General features: G+C 48.9%; 1 protein-coding gene across 4 annotated transcripts in view; it reads left to right on the top strand.

Annotated features, from left to right (window-relative positions):
- Window positions 1-20,736, top strand: part of LOC118379689 (cyclin-dependent kinase 17-like) — a 65,349-nt gene that overhangs the window by 22,143 nt on the left and 22,470 nt on the right. For 2 of the 4 annotated variants that reach the window (XM_052466506.1, XM_052466503.1), the window contains exons 2-4: window positions 6,523-6,657; window positions 8,981-9,160; window positions 12,210-12,343. In XM_052466506.1, the coding sequence (XP_052322466.1) occupies window positions 6,531-6,657; window positions 8,981-9,160; window positions 12,210-12,343 (441 nt within the window). In that variant the 5' untranslated portion in view covers window positions 6,523-6,530. Of the gene's footprint in view, window positions 1-6,488; window positions 6,658-8,980; window positions 9,161-12,209; window positions 12,344-20,736 lie in introns of all 4 variants that reach the window. The other 2 variants (XM_052466504.1, XM_052466505.1) reach the window with 2 other exon arrangements.

Below are 20,736 nucleotides of genomic sequence, written 5' to 3' on the forward strand. Positions count from 1 at the left end.
TGTCTGGCCCCCAATTATGGAACATCTACCTAGGTCTGCCAGGACAGAGGACCTTGTCAATCACCACCTTCCGGAGACACCTGAAACCCCACCTCTTTAAGGAATACCTAGGATAGGATAAGTAATCCTTCTCACCCCCCTTTAAGATTTAGATACTATTGTAAAGTGACTGTTCCATAATTTCATAAGGTGAATGCACAATTGATCATCTGGAACATTTCAAAATGGTTAAATGTAAATGTAGATTTTTTTTCTCACTCACTTTGCATTTAGTTAATTGATAAATCTATTAACAGGTATATTTTTGAAAGCATTCTTACTTTACAACATTGAAAACTTTTGTTCAGCGTTTGTGGGTACTGATTGGTGTGTGTGTGTGTGTGTGTGTGTGTGTGTGTGTGTGTGTGTGTGTGTGTACACACACTACTGTTCAAAAGTTTGAGGTCACTTGCAAATGTCCTTGTTTTTGAAAGAAAATCACTTTTTTTTGTCCATTAAAAAAACATCAAATTGATCAGAAATACAGTGTAGACATTGTTAATGTTGTAAATAACTATTATAGCTGAAAATCTATTTTTATTTTTATGGAATATCTACATAGGTGTACAGAGGCCCCTTATCAGAAAACATCACTCCTGTGTTCCAATGGCACGTTGTGTTAGCTAATCAAAGTTTATAATTTCAAAAGTCCAATTGATCATTAGAACATTTCAAAATGGTTATCTTAGCAGCTGAAAACTGTTGTTCTGATTTAAAGAAGCAATAAAACAGGCCTTCTTTTACACGAGTTGAGAATCTGGAGCATCAGCGTTTGTGGGTATGATTACAGGCTCAAAATGGCCAGAAACGAAAGGACTTTCTTCTGAAACTCGTCAGTCTGTTGTTCTGAGAAATGAAGGCCATTCCATGCGAGAAATGTTTTTCAAGCGACTGTATTTTAAGCGAGTATGAGAGCTCACTCGTTCAGTTCACTTAGCCAACTTTGGCTAGCTGCCATCGCTCCTCACATCCCCTCTCGCTCCTCACATCCCCTCTCGCTCCTCAACTCCCCTCTCGCTCCTCACCTCCCCTCTCGCTCCTCACATCCCCTCTCGCTCCTCAATCCCCTCTCGCTCCTCACATCCCCTCTCGCTCCTCACATCCCCTCTCGCTCCTCACATCCCCTCTCGCTCCTCACATCCCCTCTCGCTCCTCAACATCCCCTCTCGCTCCTCACATCCCCTCTCGCTCCTCACATCCCCTCTCGCTCCTCACATCCCCGCTCCTCTCCTCTCGCTCCTCATCCCCTCTCGCTCCTCACATCCCCTCTCATCCCCTCTCGCTCCTCATCCCCACTCTCCTCACATCCCCTCTCGCTCCTCACATCCCCTCTCGCTCCTCACATCCCCTCCGCTCTCCCATCCCCTCTCGCTCCTCACATCCCCTGCTTCTCCTCACATCCCCTCCCTCCTCACATCCCCACTCTCGCTCCTCATCCCAAACTGATGTCAAAATATTTTGCATATAGCTGCTCCTCACATCCCCTCTCCATCCTCCCCTCATCCCCTCTGCTCCTCACATCCCCTCTCGCTCTGTCCCCTCTCGCTCCTCACATCCCCTTGCTCCTCACATCCCCACTCGCTCCTCACATCCCCTCTCGCTCCTCACATCCCCATCCCCCGAATCGGACTTCCTCACATCCCCTCTCGCTCCTCACATCCCCACTCGCTCCTCACATCCCCTCTCGCTCCTCACATCCCCTCTCGCTCCTCACATCCCCTCTCGCTCCTCACATCCCCTCTCGCTCCTCACATCCCCTCTCGCTCCTCACATCCCCACTCGCTCCTCACATCCCCACTCGCTCCTCACCCTTCCCCCTGCTTCTCTTAGTCTTTTCCCTACCCCCTCCAATCCTCACTGTCCTCCATGCCAGGCAAACTGATGTGGAAAATATTTTGCATATAGCTGCTGGAAAGCTGAGTTTGTCCATGTAGGGAAATCATGGTTAGCTGTGGTGAAATGCGTGTGTACTGTAGGGTGTTTGATGAAAGAAGACAGAACAGAATATAATTTTAGTCTCCTGCTGGGGGCTTTGCATTTAGACATTGGGGGGGGGCACACATTGTGTTGCCATGGCAACAAATTCTAATTAGTCCGTACCGAATGGGACTACTTCTCTTGCTGTGGTCCTGTGTCTCTGGAGCACAGTCTTCTACTCAGCCTACTTACTCATGGGAGCAGGGATACACTGGGATCACATCCAGCGCTCTAGGGCTTCAGACTAGACCACAAGCCTACTTACTCATGGGAGCAGGGATACACTGGGATCACATCCAGCGCTCCAGGGCTTCAGACTAGACCACAAGCCAAGCTACAGGAACAAGGACCAGATGGGTCAGACACTGCCGTCAATAACTCCAGTCACATGCATTCATCCATTTTTACTCCGTGGAACACAGTGTGCACTGAGGCTGCTCTGGAGCCCCCCGCGGCGAGGAGGGCTGCTCTGGAGCCCCCCGCGGCGAGGAGGGCTGCTCTGGAGCCCCCCGCGGCGAGGAGGGCTGCTCTGGAGCCCCCCGCGGCGAGGAGGGCTGCTCTGGAGCCCCCCGCGGCGAGGAGGGCTGCTCTGGAGCCCCCCGCGGCGAGGAGGGCTGCGCCGGAGCCCCCCGCGGCGAGGAGGGCTGCTCCGGAGCCCCCCCGCGGCGAGGAGGGGCTGCTTGCCCCCCGCGGCGCCAGTCAGGGGAGGGCTGCTCCGGAGCCCCCCGGCGAGGAGGGCTGCTCCGAGGATCCCGCGTGTTTGGAGGGCTGCGCCCCAGCCCCGCGGCGAGGAATTAGAAGTCTATGACTTCCCACATTGTTTTTCCAGTGTGGGAAATGAATTGGCCTATTTTAATAACGTCTAAATTCTGTATATCTCCCCCCCTGACTGTTGATTGGTTGTTTCTGGTTCCCTCCAGTCAGTTCATATTAGTTTCCATCCCCTGAATCTCTCCCGATACGTCATATTTGTTACTTTTCTCAATGTAATTACCTCTACTGTTCTGTGACTCAAATCCAAATGAGGCGTGTAAGTGTTTGAATAGCTTTTGGTTCTTCTTCTCACATTAGACTCATTCCGTCCCGTCGTGACATGAATCATTATCTCTCCCAATACGTCATGTTTTTCCCGTGTTGGAAATTAATTAGAGTCTATTAGTAACTCTACCTTAAGCCTGTTTCCTTTAGTGTTGATGGGTTTTTGTGTTCGCGCCAGTCAGTAGCTATAAATCAATGCAATGTCTACATTTCACAGCAGATGTGGGATTACTTGGATATTTAGTTTGAGGACCTTGAGGTGTGTTTGATGCTTGTGATCTTTCTCATAAACCCATGTTTACTATAGATGTGGTATTGGTGTATATTGCTCGAGGTGTGTTTGATGCTTGTGATCTTTCTCATAAACCCATGTTTACTATAGATGTGGTATTGGTGTATATTGCTCGAGGTGTGTTTGATGCTTGTGATCTTTCTCATAAACCCATGTTTACTATAGATGTGGTATTGGTGTATATTGCTCGAGGTGTGTTTGATGCTTGTGATCTTTCTCATAAACCCATGTTTACTATAGATGTGGTATTGGTGTATATTGCTCGAGGTGTGTTTGATGCGTGTGTTTTTTCTCATAAACCCATGTTTACTATAGATGTGGTATTGGTGTATATTGCTCGAGGTGTGTTTGATGCTTGTGATCTTTCTCATAAACCCATGTTTACTATAGATGTGGTATTGGTGTATATTGCTCGAGGTGTGTTTGATGCTTGTGTTTTTTCTCATAAACCCATGTTTACTATAGATGTGGTATTGGTGTATATTGCTCGAGGTGTGTTTGATGCTTGTTTTTTCTCATAAACCCATGTTTACTATAGATGTGGTATTGGTGTATATTGCTCGAGGTGTGTTTGATGCTTGTTTTTTCTCATAAACCCATGTTTACTATAGATGTGGTATTGGTGTATATTGCTCGAGGTGTGTTTGATGCTTGTTTTTTCTCATAAACCCATGTTTACTATAGATGTGGTATTGGTGTATATTGCTCGAGGTGTGTTTGATGCGTGTTCTTTCTCATAAACCCATGTTTACTATAGATGTGGTATTGGTGTATATTGCTCGAGGTGTGTTTGATGCTTGTGTTTTTTCTCATAAACCCATGTTTACTATAGATGTGGTATTGGTGTATATTGCTCGAGGTGTGTTTGATGCGTGTTCTTTCTCATAAACCCATGTTTACTATAGATGTGGTATTGGTGTATATTGCTCGAGGTGTGTTTGATGCGTGTTCTTTCTCATAAACCCATGTTTACTATAGATGTGGTATTGGTGTATATTGCTCGAGGTGTGTTTGATGCGTGTGTTTTTTCTCATAAACCCATGTTTACTATAGATGTGGTATTGGTGTATATTGCTCGAGGTGTGTTTGATGCGTGTTCTTTCTCATAAACCCATGTTTACTATAGATGTGGTATTGGTGTATATTGCTCGAGGTGAGTTTTGATGCTTGTGATTCCTTGTGAACTCTTTGAAAGCAGTGTTGATTTATTAGGGAAGTTCCCAGAACATGTTGCGTCTTGCTGGGGCTGGGCGATATGGCCTAACTTATGGGTGATTCATGATGAACCAGTCAATAGTTTGGCCACTTACTCATTCAAGGGTTTTTCTTTATTTGTACTATTTTCTACATTGTAGAATAATAGTGAAGACATCAAAACCTATGAAATAACACATATGGAATCATGTAGTAATCAACAACGTGTTAAACAAATATATTTGAGATTCTTCAAAGTAGCCAGCCTTTGCCTTGATGACAGCTTTGCACTCTTGGTATTCTCTCAACCAGCTTCATGAGGTAATCACCTGGAATGCATTTCAATTGACAGGTGTGCCCTTTTAAGTTAATTTGTTGAATTTATTTCATTTAATGTGTTTGAGCCAATTAGATGTGTTGTGACAAGGTAGGGGTGGTAAATACAGAAGATAGCCCTATTTGGTAAAAAAGTCCATATTATGGCAAGAACAGCTCAAATAAGCAAAGAGAAACGACAGTCCATTACTTTAAGACATGAAGGTCAGTCAATACTGAACATTTCAAGAACTTTGAAAGTTTCTTCAATTGCAGTTGCAAAAACCATCAAGCGCTCTCATGAGGACCGCCACAGGAAAGGAAGACCCAGAGTTACCTCTGCCACAGAGGCTAAGTTCATCAAGCATTAGACCCAGCCTTCCACAACCAAAAGACCCACTAATTATTTTTTTCTAAATATTTGAACCTGCTTTTTTTTGTGCAGTAATCAATGATCTGGCTTTCAAGTCTATGAACATGCCCTTTTTTTGTTACAAATGTAACTAGAACCATGCAAAATGCACATTTACTAATAATGATCACTTCTTGTTGAAAAGTAACACAGGTCTCATCAACAATCTCTCAAGCCCATGTGGTAATGATTAGCCTGCTAATCTTTATATTTCAACTTTAGCTAACAAGGATATATATTTGCTAGCTAACAAGGATATATATTTGCTAGCTAACAAGGATATATATTTGCTAGCTAACAAGGATATATATTTGCTAGCTAACAAGGTAGAACAGTTGAATTGTTATGAACCCACCTTTCTGTCCATCTCCAGCTGTTTGAACAGCAGGCTGAAAACCATAGGTATTATAAGTCTCTATCGGGCCTCGTCCCTTCAGTTATCTTGTACCTCTCGTCCCTTCAGCTATCTCGTACCTCTCGTCCCTTCAGCTATCTCGTACCTCTCGTCCCTTCAGCTATCTCGTACCTCTCGTCCCTTCAGCTATCTCGTACCTCTCGTCCCTTCAGCTATCTCGTACCTCTCGTCCCTTCAGCTATCTCGTACCTCTCGTCCCTTCAGCTATCTCGTACCTCTCGTCCCTTCAGCTATCTCGTACCTCTCGTCCCTTCAGCTATCTCGTACCTCTCGTCCCTTCAGCTATCTCGTACCTCTCGTCCCTTCAGCTATCTCGTACCTCTCGTCCCTTCAGCTATCTCGTACCTCTCGTCCCTTCAGCTATCTCGTACCTCTCGTCCCTTCAGCTATCTCGTACCTCTCGTCCCTTCAGCTATCTCGTACCTCTCGTCCCTTCAGCTATCTCGTGTGTGGGTATCCATTTCTCTCAGATTACTCACTCCCCAGACCTTACTGTCACTCCCCAGACCTTACTGACTGTCCCCTTCTCTCCCCAGACCTTACTGACTTTCCCCTCTCTCCTCTCCCCAGACCTTACTGACTCTCCCCAGACCTTACTGACTCTCCCCAGACCTTACTGACTCTCCCCAGACCTTACTGACTGTCCCCTCTCTCCTCTCCCCAGACCTTACTGACTCTCCCCAGACCTTACTGACTCTCCCCAGACCTTACTGACTGTCCCCTCTCTCCTCTCCCCAGACCTTACTGACTGTCCCCTCTCTCCTCTCCCCAGACCTTACTGACTGTCCCCTCTCTCCTCTCCCCAGACCTTACTGACTGTCCCCTTCTCTCCCCTGCCAGAGAGCACCATGGAGAAGATGAAGCGGTTTAGGAGGAGGCTGTCCCAGACTCTGAGAGGGAGTCAGACCATCGATGAGTCTCTGTCTGAACTGGCTGAACAGAAGACTATAGAGGAGAACGGCAACAAGGACAGCGGTGAGTGGGGGGTGGGGGCACGGGTGGGTGGGGGCACGGGTGTGTGTGTGTGTGTGTTGGGGGGCACGGGTGTGTGTGTTGGGGGGCACGGGTGTGTGTGTTGGGGGGACACGGGTGTGTGTGTTGGGTTTCTTGAGGGCACGGGGTGTGTGTGTGTGGGGTGGGGGCACGTGTGGGTGGGGGCACGGGTGTGTGGGAAGGCGGGGGCACGTGTGTGTGTGGGGGGGTGGCTGTATGTAGTCTGCAAGGCATCAAAACAAAGATAATTAACCAGCTATGTCACACTATCTCTCAGCTGGAATTAAGCCTTCCAGGGATAGTCTGGTGTTGTCGTTGGCTGCCGTGGCGTTGCTATGGTGCTGGCTTGTCAGGGTCTCGAACGTTCTAGAGTTTCCATGACATTGCCACAGTGACTTAGAGGACTCTGTGAAAGCAGCTGTTCATCTTGAAACACATTTCTCTCCTCGTTCTGTCTCTCTCTCTGTCTTTCATCACCAGGCTTTATCAGTGTTTTTCCCAGCTCCCCTCTCCTCTCTTTTCTTCAACAGCTATTCTCTCCTTTTAACCAGCTCCCCTCTCCTTCCCTCTCTTCTTCTCTCCTTTTAACCAGCTCCCCTCTCCTTCCCTCTCTTCTTCTCTCCTTCCCTCTCTTCTTCTCTCCTTTTAACCAGCTCCCCTCTCCTTCCCTCTCTTCTTCTCTCCTTTTAACCAGCTCCCCTCTCCTTCCCTCTCTTCTTCTCTCCTTTTAACCAGCTCCCCTCTCCTTCCCTCTCTTCTTCTCTCCTTTTAACCAGCTCCCCTCTCCTTCCCTCTCTTCTTCTCTCCTTTTAACCAGCTCCCCTCTCCTTCCCTCTCTTCTTCTCTCCTTTTAACCAGCTCCCCTCTCCTTCCCTCTCTTCTTCTCTCCTTTTAACCAGCTCCCCTCTCCTTCCCTCTCTTCTTCTCTCCTTTTAACCAGCTCCCCTCTCCTTCCCTCTCTTCTTCTCTCCTTTTAACCAGCTCCCCTCTCCTTCCCTCTCTTCTCTCCTTTTAACCAGCTCCCCTCTTCTCTCCTTTTAACCAGCTCCCCTCTTCTTCTCTCCTTTTAACCAGCTCCCCTCTTCTTCTCTCCTTTTAACCAGCTCCCCTCTTCTTCTCTCCTTTTAACCAGCTCCCCTCTTCTTCTCTCCTTTTAACCAGCTCCCCTCTTCTTCTCTCCTTTTAACCAGCTCCCCTCTTCTTCTCTCCTTTTAACCAGCTCCCCTCTTCTTCTCTCCTTTTAACCAGCTCCCCTCTTCTTCTCTCCTTTTAACCAGCTCCCCTCTCCTTCCCTCTCTTCTTCTCTGTAGGTATTCTGGGCGACAGGTAGCCTAGTGTTTAGAGCATTGGTCTAGTAACTGAAAGGTTGCTAGATTGAATCCCCGAGCTGACAAGATACAAATCTGTCGTTTTGCCCCTGAACAAGGCAGTTAACCCACTGTTCCACAGTAGGCTGTAATTGAAAATAAGAATTTGTTCTTAACTGACTTGCCTAGTTAAATAAAAGGTAACATTTTTCAAAAATCACTCAATCAGCTCATCCATGTTTTTTAAAGCGCTTTTAAACTCCAAATCTGCCCTGACCGTTCCTTGCTCCTGAATAGGGACAGATTAGGTGTGTGTGTGTGTGTGGTGTGATATTAAAGGTGTGTGTGTGTGTGTGTGTAGGAGGAGGATTTACGTGTGTGTTCTTCTGCAGAGGGGATTGTGTTGTGGCAGACTGCTGTGTGTTTGCCAGTGTAAGTACAGGAGACAGAATGGTCAGATGAGTAGAGATGGTGTGATGGGTATGAGTCCTAATACCCTTAATATGATTTATATAACACAACACTGCAGTAGTAGTGGAATAAGATTGTGTGTGTGTTATCCAGTAACGATGTAGGAAGGAGTGTGTTAGGTCATCTGTTGTTTTGAGAGACGTTCTGTTTTCTCTCTGATGTTCTTCTTTTGATCTTAATCCTGTTAGAGAGAACTATCTTTCTCTTGGTATTGATGTCCACACACAAGGCCTAATAATCCCTCTTTGATTTACACCTAACAGTGTTTCCCCTAAGAGGTTTTTTTCAAGCAGGTTTTTTCTCTATTTTAGTGGCAGCCATGTTTTAGCAGCGGTGGTGCGCTGCAGTGCATATAGAGGATTACAGTTCCTGACAATATGCCTCGTTTTAGGCCTTGGGTTTTCCCTGGTCAGGTTACTGGGTTGGGGAAGAATGCCTGGTTCCGTCTATGCTAAACAGTGTTATACAGGCTAACAGTATTCTAATCTAAGGTACTCGTATTGATTCGCAGTTCTGTCTCTTCCCAGCAACAGGGACCGTGGTGCATAATGGTCACGGACTTCCCCCCTCGGCCCACAGTGTCCACTCCTTCCTGCACCAGTACACTAGTTCCTTCAAGGAGCCCCCTCTGCGGAGACCCCAGAGTGTCATAGGTGGAGGCGGGCTAGGGTCTTTCATGGCCGTGCAACGCAACGGCAGCCGCCTTGGTGAGACAACACACACACACGGGCACGGACACACATACACACACGGGCACGGACACACATACACACACGGGCACGGACACACACACACACACGGACACACACACACACGGACACACACACACGGACACACACACACACACACGGACACACACACACACACGGACACACACACACACACACGGACACACACACACACACGGACACACACGGACACACGGACACACACGGACACACGGACACACGGACACACACACACACACACGGACACACACACACACACACGGACACACACACACACACACACACGGACACACACACACACACGGACACACGGACACACACACACGGGCACACGGACACACACACACACACACACACGGACACACACACACACACGGACACACGGACACACACACACGGGCACACGGACACACACACACACACGGACACACGGACACACACACACGGGCACACGGACACACACACACGGGCACACGGACACACACACACGGGCACACGGACACACACACACGGGCACACACAAACACACGGGCACACGGACACACACACGGACACACACACACGGGCACACGGGCACACGGACACACACACACGGGCACACGGACACACACACACGGGCACACGGACACACACACGGGCACACGGACACACACACACGGGCACACGGACACACACACGGGCACACGGACACACACACACGGGCACACGGACACACACACACGGGCACACGGACACACACACACGCACACACGGACACACACACACGGACACACAGACACACACACACGCGCACACGGACACACACACACGGGCACACGGACACACACACACGGGCACACGGACACACACGGGCACACGGACACACACGGACGCACACGGGCACACGGACGCACACGGGCACACGGACACACACGGGCACACGGACACACGGACGCACACGGGCACACGGACACACACGGACGGACACACACACACACACGGACGGACACACACACACACACACACGGACGCACACACACACACACGGACACACACACACACGGACACACACACACACACACACACACACGGACACACACACACACACACACGGACACACACACGGACACACGGACACACACACACACACACGGACACACACACACACGGGCACACGGACACACACACGGGCACACGGACACACACACGGGCACACGGACACACACACACGGGCACACGGACACACACACACGCGCACACGGACACACACACGCGCACACGGACACACACACACGCGCACACGGACACACACACACGGGCACACGGACACACACACACGGGCACACGGACACACACGGACGCACACGGGCACACGGACACACACGGGCACACGGACACACACGGGCACACGGGCACACACACACGGGCACACGGACACACACGGGCACACGGACACACACGGACGCACACGGGCACACGGACGGACACACACACACGGACGGACACACACACACACACACGGACGCACACACACACACACGGACACACACACACACACACGGACACACACACACACACGGACACACACACACACACGGACACACACACACACACGGACACACACACACACACGGACACACACACACACGGACACGGACACACACACACGGACACGGACACACACACACACGGACACACACACACGGACACACACACACGGACACACACACACGGACACACACACACACACACACACACACACACACACACACACACACACACACACAGCGTCAGCTGAGAGGGGGTAGGACAGTGGAAACTGACCAGGGAGTGGTTGCTGCTATAGTTCCCAGCAGCAGTGGATGACGTTGAGTTGATGGAAAGAATAACATTTAGTCATATGTATATGGTCCCTCTGCTCTTATCAAGTAGTGATTGTACAGTCCTTGTCAGGGCGGGCATTTTTTTTACCATATTGACCACATCCTGTAAAAATGGCCCATCTCTCCTCTCTCTGTTTCATACCTCTCGTCCCACTCTCCCCCTCCTCTCTCTTCTCTCTGTTTCATAACTCTCGTCCCGCTCTCCCCCTCCTCTCTCTCTCTCTTTCATACCTCTCGTCCCGCTCTCCCCCTCCTCTCTCTTCTCTCTGTTTCATACCTCTCGTCCCACTCTCCCCCTCCTCTCTCTTCTCTCTGTTTCATACCTCTCGTCCCGCTCTCCCCCTCCTCTCTCCTCTCTCTGTTTCATACCTCTCGTCCCGCTCTCCCCCTCCTCTCTCTTCTCTCTGTTTCATACCTCTCGTCCCGCTCTCCCCCTCCTCTCTCTTCTCTCTGTTTCATACCTCTCGTCCCACTCTCCCCCTCCTCTCCTCTCTCTGTTTCATACCTCTCATCCCGCTCTCCCCCTCCTCTCCTCTCTCTGTTTCATAACTCTCGTCCCGCTCTCCCCCTCCTCTCTCTCTCTCTCTCTTTCATACCTCTCGTCCCACTCTCCCCCTCTTCTCTCTGTTTCATACCTCTCGTCCCACTCTCCCCCTCCTCTCTCCTCTCTGTTTCATACCTCTCGTCCCGCTCTCCCCCTCCTCTCTCTTCTCTGTTTCATACCTCTCGTCCCGCTCTCCCCCTCCTCTCTCCTCTCTATGTTTCATACCTCTCGTCCCGCTCTCCCCCTCTCTCTTCTCTCTGTTTCATACCTCTCGTCCCGCTCTCCCCCTCCTCTCTCTGTTTCATACCTCTCGTCCCACTCTCCCCCTCCTCTCTCTTCTCTCTGTTTCATACCTCTCGTCCCGCTCTCCCCCTCCTCTCTCTGTTTCATACCTCTCGTCCCGCTCTCCCCCTCCTCTCTCTGTTTCATACCTCTCGTCCCGCTCTCCCCCTCCTCTCTCTGTTTCATACCTCTCGTCCCGCTCTCCCCCTCCTCTCTCTGTTTCATACCTCTCGTCCCGCTCTCCCCCTCCTCTCTCCTCTCTCTGTTTCATACCTCTCGTCCCGCTCTCCCCCTCCTCTCTCTCTGTTTTCTCCCACTCTCCCCCTCTCTCCTCTCTTAGACATCGTCCATGAGAATATGAAGATGGGTTCTGATGGAGAGAGTGACCAGGCATCAGGGACCAGCTCAGATGAGGTTCAGTCTCCCACAGGGGTGTGTCTGAGGAATAGGGGCAACCGACGCATCTCTGCAGAGGTACGTCTAGCTCACGGTCTGACCCACCTTCATCAGAGGTACGTCTAGCTCACGGTCTGACCCACCTTCACCTCTCCATCCCTTCACCGCCCGTTCAAGGGTGGAGACGGATCGGAAGGGGTTTTTGTCAGAGGCGTTAAACTACTTTTGGAGGACAATGGAAGTTTAGGGGGGAGATCCATCTTTATTAAACCAGGTCAAAATTAGTTTTGGCGTGTAACAGATTTCTATTCAACTTCCACTGTCCTCCATGAGTGACTCGCTATCTCTCTCACATGCATTTCATTCCTCACCTCACGTACCCGTGGTCACATATACTCACTGGCCAGTTTATTAGGTACACCCCCCACCCCCAATTCTCAGGAATTGATGGCTCCTACAGGTAGTGAGTCATGTGACTGTGGTTTGCTACTCTGAGTCCGGAGTCGCCTCTTCATTGTTGACGTTGAGACTGGTGTTTTGCGGGTACTATTTAATGAAGCTTCCAGTTGAGAACTTGTGAGGCATCTGTTTCTCAAACTATACTGGTTAAACTCGACACTCTAATGTACTTGACCTCTTGCTCCATTGTGCACCGGGGCCTCCCACTCCTCTTTTTTATTCTAGTTAGAGCAACTTTGAGCTGTTCTGTGAAGGGATTAGTACACAGCGTTGTACGAGGTCTTCAGTTTCTTGAATATCTCGCATGGAAATAGCCTTCATTTCTCAGAGCAAGTATAGACTGAAGAGTTTCAGAAGAAATGTATTTGTTTCTGGCCATTTTGAGCCTGTAATCAAACCCACAAATGCTGATGCTCCAGATACTCAACTAGTCCGTTTTATTGCTTCTTTAATCAGAACAACAGTTTTCAGCTGTGCTAATATAATTGCAAAAGGTTTTTCTAATGATCAATTAGCCTTTTTAAAATGACAAACTTGGATTAACTAACACAACATGCCATTGAAACATAGGAGTGATGGTTGCTGATAATGAGGGGTCAATGTAAATTGTGTGGTGGCAGTTTTCTGAATTGCTTGGTGGTAGAAGCTGTTGAGTCTTTTGGTCCAAGACTTGGCGCGGTCTATAACTTGGGTGACTGGAGTCTCTGACAATGTTATGGGCTTTCCTCTGACACGCCTATTATATAGGTCCTGGATGGCAGGAAGCTTGGCCCCAGTGATGTACTGGGCCGTTTGCACTACCCTCTATAGCGCCTTTCAGTCAGATGCCGAGCAGGCGGTGATGCAACCGTTCAGGATGCTCTCGATGGTGTAGCTGTAAAACCTTTTGAGGATCTGGGGACCAATGCCAAATCTTTTCAGTCTCCTGAGGGGATGCCCTCTTCACGACTGTCTTGGTATGTTTGGACCGTGATAGTTTGTTGGTGATGTGGACACCAAGGAACTGGAAACTCTCAACCTGCTCCACTACAGCCCCGTTGATGTTAATGGTGGCCTGTTTGGCCCGCCTTTTCCTGTAGTCCACGATCAGCTCCTTAGTCTTGCTCACATTGAGGGGAAGGTTGTTGCCTCCTCCTTCTAGGCTGTCTCATAGTTGTCGGTCATCGGGCCTACCACTGTTGTGGCATCAGCAAACTTAATGATGGTGTTGGAGTCGTGTTTGGCCACGCAGTCGTGGGTGAACAGGCAATACAGGAGGGGACTAAGTACACAAGCCTTGAGGGGCCCCAGTGTTAAGGATCATCGTGGCAGACGTGTTGTTGTCTACTTTTACCACCTGGGGGCGGCCCTTCAGGAAGTCCAGGATCCAGTTTGTTCCAGAGTCCTTAGTGATGAGCTTCGTGGGCACTAGGGTGTTGAACGCTGAGCTGTAGTCAATGAACAGCATTCTCACATAGGTGTTCCTTTTGTCCAGGTGAGAAAGGGCCGTGTGGAGTGCGATTGTGTCATCTGTGGATCTGTTGGAGCGGTATGTGAATTGGAGTGGGTCTAGGGTGTCCGGGAGGATGCTGTTAATGTGAGCCATGACCAGAATTTCAAAGCACTTCATGGCTAACGACATGAGTGCCACGGGTCGGTAATCATTTAGGCAGGTTACCTTTGTTCCTTGGGCACAGGGACTATGGTTGTCTGCTTGAAACATGTAGGTATTACAGACTCATCAGGGAGAGGTTTGTCAGTGATGACACTTGACAGTTGGTTCGCGCATACTTTGAGTACACGTCCTGGTATTCCGTCTGGCCCAGTGGCTTTGTAAATGTTGACCTGTTTAAAAGTTTTGTTCACATCGGCTACCGAGAGCGTTATCACACAGTCATCCAGAACAGCTGGTGCTCTCGTGCATGCTTCAGTGTTGCTTGCCTCAAGGCAAGCATAAAAGGCATTTAGCTCGTCTGGTAGGCTCTGGGCAGCTGGCGTCTGGGTTTCCCTTTGTAGTCCGTAATAGTTTTCAAGCCCTGCCACATCCAACGAGCGTCAGATTCAATCTTAATCATGTATTGACACTTTGCTTGTTCGATATTTCGTCTGAGGGCATAGCGGGATTTCTTATAAGCGCCTGGATTAGTCTCCCGCTCCTTGAAAGCTTCATCTCTAGCCTTCAGCTCGATGCGGATGTTGCCTGTAATCCATGGCTTCTGGTTGGGATATGTACGTACAGTCACTGTGGGGACGACGTCATCGATGCACATATTGTTGAAGCCGATGACTGAGGTGATGTATTCCTCAATGCCATTGGATGAATCCCGGAACATATTCCAGTCTGTGCTCAATGGTATTGAGATCCGGGCTCTTCGCTGGCCATGGCAGAGCACTGACATTCCTGTCTTGTAGAAATCATGCACAGAACGAGCAGTATGGCTGGTGGCATTGTCATGCTGGAGGGTCATGTCAGGATGAGCCTGCAGGAAGGGTACCACATGAGGGAGTTGGATGTCTTCCCTTTAATGCACAGCGTTGAGATTGCCTGCAATGACAACAAGCTCAGTCCGATGATGCTGTGACACACCGCCCCAGACCATGACGGACCCTCCACCTCCAAGTCGATCCCGCTTCAGAGTACAGGCCTCGGTGTAACGCTCATTCCTTTGACAATAAACGCAAACCCTACCATCACCCCTGGTGAGACAAAACCTTGGCTCGTCAGGGAAGAGCACTTTTTGCCAGTCCTGTCTGGCCCAGCGATGGTGGGTTTGTGCCCATAGGCGATGTTGTTGCCTGTGATGTCTGGTGAGGACCTGCCTTACAACACATCTGCAGTCCTCATGCCTCCTTGCAGCATGCCCAAGTCACGTTCACGCAGATGAGAAGGGACCCTGGGCATCTTTCTTTTGTTGTTTTTCAGAGTCAGTAGAAAGGCCTCTTTTAGTGTCCTAAGTTTTCACTGTGTCCTAACTGTGACCTTAATTGCCTACCGTGTGTCAGCTGTTAGTGTCTTAACGACCGTTCCACGGGTGCATGTTCATGAATTGTTTATGGTTCATTGAACAAGCATAGGGAAGCAGTGTTTAAACCCTTTACGATGAAGATCTGTGAAAGACAGGGTCCTGAAACGGACGTTTTTTTTTGTTGCTGAGTTGATGTATGTGGTTGAACGTACACACATTATTTCTCAGACCCTCCCACCCCTCCCCAAACTGGAGTAAACTAATAAACAATAAGATTTAGGCTTCTACCTTCAGTTCATACATCTTATACACATTTTACAGACACGATCTATTTTACAATTGTTATATTTAGTTTGTTTTTAGTCCTTCCTCTATTTCTGATGTCCATCCACTATGCTATTTCACAACATTTCTGAACCTATATACATTTTACAGACCCCGTATGTTTTACATTGGTTATCTTGTTATTAGTCCCACCCTTCAGCTCCATTCAACCCCTCCCATCTATCTCTCAACACCATCCATTTTGGATTTCTAGCAGCCATATATTTTCAACTGTGCTGTGATGCTTCACAAAAGTACTGAACCTTTCTATTCTCATAGTTTCTTCAGATTGAAAATGAAAGATTAAAGATTTTGGCTAAAATAACTATTATATTATCAATTGACTGTGACTTTTCAAATCACCCAGTATTGCTATCTGTAGTGTTAGTTCTAGGTAAATGTTGCAATTCTTCAGCCATTCCTGGACCTGTGACCAAAAATGAGCTACATATGGCCAGTACCAAGCCTCTTCCATTTTTGTGGTAATGCAATTAGTTGGTTGTTATTTTGGGTAGAGCTGATACATACGTAGTCTTAGCACATACTGTACCTAATCTTAACACGAATATGATCTTTAAAATATATATGTTTAACTCTTTTTCTCCCCAATTTCATGGTATCCAATTGGTAGTTACATTCTTGTCTCATTGCTGCAACTCCCGTACGGATTCAGGAGAGACGAAGGTCGAGAGCCATGCATCCTCCGAAACACAACCCAACCAATCCGCACTGCTCCTTGACACAATGTCCGCTTAACCCGGAAGCACCAATGTGTCGGAGGAAACACCGTACACCTGGCGACCGTGTCAGCGTGCACTGCGCCCGGCCCGCCACAGGTGACGCTACAGCGCGATGGGACAAGGACATCCCTGCCGGCCAAACCTTCCCCTAACCTGGATGACACTGGGCCAATTGTGCGCCGCCCCATGGGTCTCCCGGCCGCAGCCGGCTGTGACAGAGCCTGGACTCGAACCAGAACTTCCAGTGGCACTGCGATGCAGTACCTTAGACCACTGCACCAGTTGGGAGGCCCCACATACTTGTCTCACACGCACCACCCGCAGGTCCTCATGACCTATCAAGGTGTGTGTGTGTGTGTGTGTGTGTGTGTGTGTGTGTGTGTGTGACAGACCAGACAAAGATCTGACAGCATCATTGTTTATCATCAAACTAGTATCCAGACTCTAAATCTTACTACTGTAAATCTAGCTTTGGAAGACAAACTGTGAAGGCCATGTGATGTCCACTAGGGAAAGGGATTGGTTGTCTTCCAGAAAAGTACCGAGCAACGAGGCCTGCCTTGGGAACAACTAAACAGAAGAGAAAAACCAATGGGTGGGTTTTTTTTTTTCTTCACAATTGGCATTCACAACATCAAAAACCTGAAGTAAAACTTTCCACATGGTGTATATGCTTTCATATACTGTACATATTGGCACAGACCACTGCATTATCTACAGAGAGGTTTGAGTCTGCTAGAAACCTACATGTTCCTTACTGTACATATTGACACAGACCACTGCATTATCGACAGAGAGGTTTGAGTCTGCTAGAAACCTACATGTTCCTTACTGTACATATTGACACAGACCACTGCATTATCTACAGAGGTTTGAGTCTGCTAGAAACCTACATGTTCCTTACTGTACATATTGACACAGACCACTGCATTATCTACAGAGGTTTGAGTCTGCTAGAAACCTACATGTTCCTTACTGTACATATTGACACAGACCACTGCATTATCGACAGAGAGGTTTGAGTCTGCTAGAAACCTACATGCTCCTTACACAGGAACGTGAAACCCCACAAACAACACTTCTCTTCCTCACTGGTTTTCTCTTTTTTTCTCTCTTTTCATTCACCCTCTCTTTCTCTCTTATTTCTCTCTTCCAGCCTTCCTCCCCCTCCTCTCTGACTCTGCTAATAGATAGCTCTCCCCACTTCCTGTTCCTCACTGGTTTTCTCTGTTTTTCTCCCTCAGAGTCCTGCTTTGTGTGTTTTGGAACGCGTTGTTTGATTTCCCCTTCCAGCACCACCTTCCCCAGAGCACCACAGCTGCCCAGCACCACAGCTTCAGCCCAGAGCACCACAGCTTCAGCCCAGGCACCACAGCTTCAGCCCAGAGCACCACAGCTTCAGCCCAGAGCACCACAGCTTCAGCCAGAGCACCACAGCTTCCCCAGAGCACCTGCTTTGTGCCCAGGCACCACAGCTTCAGCCCAGAGCACCACAGCTTCCCCAGAGCACCACAGCTTCAGCCCAGAGCACCACAGCTTCAGCCCAGAGCACCACAGCTTCAGCCCAGAGCACCACAGCTTCAGCCCAGAGCACCACAGCTTCAGCCCAGAGCACCACAGCTTCAGCCCAGAGCACCACAGCTTCAGCCCAGAGCACCACAGCTTCAGCCCATCACATGCCTGATCAGTATTGACACATTTCCTTTAGCACACAGGGAGAGGGAAGGCGCTCCACATACCAGTAGTCAGAGGTGGGACCGAGTTATTGTTTTACAAGTCACAAGTCAAGACAGGCAAGTCCCAAGTCAAGACCATCAAGTTTCAAGTCCTAAACAAGTCATAATGTGCTCTTCACCAAATGTAATACCATTTCATATTTTCAACAAGAGTCATAGTTAGTATATTACATTTACGCAAATCATGAATGCTTTTCATAAATATCTATATACTTAATACTTTCCAAAGACACGTTATATTTCCATGGAAATACATGGGTAGCCATGAGAAAGACCCCCCGATAGTGATCGAGGATCGAGAATTGCTATGGGGCGCAATCGGGCGATGTATGCTTGAACACAATCGCCCAACCTTAACACACACACACACACACACACACACACTCTCTATGTGGTTACAGTAGACTGACGTATGTCATTGGTTTTAGGAACAGCAGTAACATCAGGCAGGATTTAGGCTACCAACTGCCTAGCCAGTTAATAATAATAATAATATATGCCATTTATCAGACGCTTTTATCCAAAGCGACTTACAGTCATGTGTGCATACATTCTACGTATGGGTGGTCCATCGACCCACTACCCTGGCGTTACAAGCGCCATGCTCTACCAACTGAGCTACAGAAGGACCAGTTGTAGCTCAATCTGGGTACAATGATCACGTTCCCGCACTGACTGACTGTGTGGCGGCTCATTGATTTAACTTTACGTTAGCCTACATAGTACACCAGTAAAGTAATAAAATATATAGCTGTTGGTTATATCAGCCACGACTTACTGTTCTTGTGCAGCTTCAAATGTCGAACAAAGTTGGAAAATGTTGTTCCTCCGTCTGTAATTTTCTTCCCGAATGTTTTGTAAGTTGCAAACCATTTTTTTTTGTTGATACAGCGTCATCTTTACATCCCAAAAATAATAATTTTGGGTATCATCTTTCCAAGGGCTCCATCTGAATTCACCCGCCGACATTCCTCTTCACCGTCACTCACAACTTTTTCTCAGCTGGCACACTTTTTAATAGCATCATTTTTAGTATTTGGGCTTGGGGAGGGTGTCAGGTCGAGTCATAAGGCTCAAGTCCAAGTCAAGTCACAAGTCGTTGGTGTCAAAGTCGAGTTGCAAGTCATCATATTTGTGACTTGAGTCCACACCTCTGCTCGTAGCCGTTCTGTCCCACTGTTCCATCAATAACTGTCAATACACTGCTGTACTGGGGCCTTTTTCAGCAGCACGCCTGGGGCCTTTCACACGGTCCATATAACAACGCGCCTGGAGCCCATCACAGGCTCCTGGAGCCTGGGCCCTATCGCACGGTCCATATACCAGGGCTCCTGGAGCCTGGGCCCTATCGCACGGTCCATATACCAGGGCTCCTGGAGCCTGGGCCCTATCACACGGCCCATATACCAGGGCTCCTGGAGCCTGGGCCCTATCACACGGTCCATATACCAGGGCTCCTGGAGTCTGGGCCCTATCACACGGTCCATTCTGAATAGGGCTCCTTTCCTTTGCCCTATCACATCCATATACCAGGGCTCCTGGAGCCTACCCCTGTAACTTTTAAACAGGGCTCCTGGAGCCTGGGCTCTATCAAGGGTCCATATGCCAGGGCTCCTGGGCCCAATCACGTGAGTCCATATACCAGGGCTCCTGGAGCCTGGGCCCTATCACACGGTCCATATACCAGGGCTCCTGGGCCCAATCACACGGTCCATATACCAGGGCTCCTGGAGCCTGGGCCCTATCACACGGTCCATATACCAGGGCTCCTGGAGCCTGGGCCCTATCACACGGTCCATATACCAGGGCTCCTGGGCCCCCTATCACACGGTCCATATACCAGGGCTCCTGGAGCCTGGGCCCTATCACACGGTCCATATACCAGGGCTCCTGGAGCCTGGGCCCTATCACACGGTCCATATACCAGGGCTCCTGGAGCCTGGGCCCTATCACACGGTCCATATACCAGGGCTCCTGGAGCCTGGGCCCTATCACACGGTCCATATACCAGGGCTCCTGGTGAAGTTGCCGCTAAAGTTCAGAGGAGAATCCAACTGTATCAACCATTCTGAATATGTATATTTTCCTTTGCCGTTACCATACAATAATGATTACAACATTATACCCACTGTAACTTTTAAACAGTGGCCCTGACATACTGTATGAAGGGATTCCCCTAACTCTCTGTGAGCCTCCTCTGTGTCTGCGGTCAGTCAGTTACAGTAGTATTATATAGTCCTGTAGTCTACAGAGGAAACATGGCTGTT

The sequence above is a fragment of the Oncorhynchus keta genome, chromosome 17 (assembly GCF_023373465.1).
Source record: "Oncorhynchus keta strain PuntledgeMale-10-30-2019 chromosome 17, Oket_V2, whole genome shotgun sequence".
Lineage (NCBI taxonomy): Eukaryota > Metazoa > Chordata > Actinopteri > Salmoniformes > Salmonidae > Oncorhynchus > Oncorhynchus keta.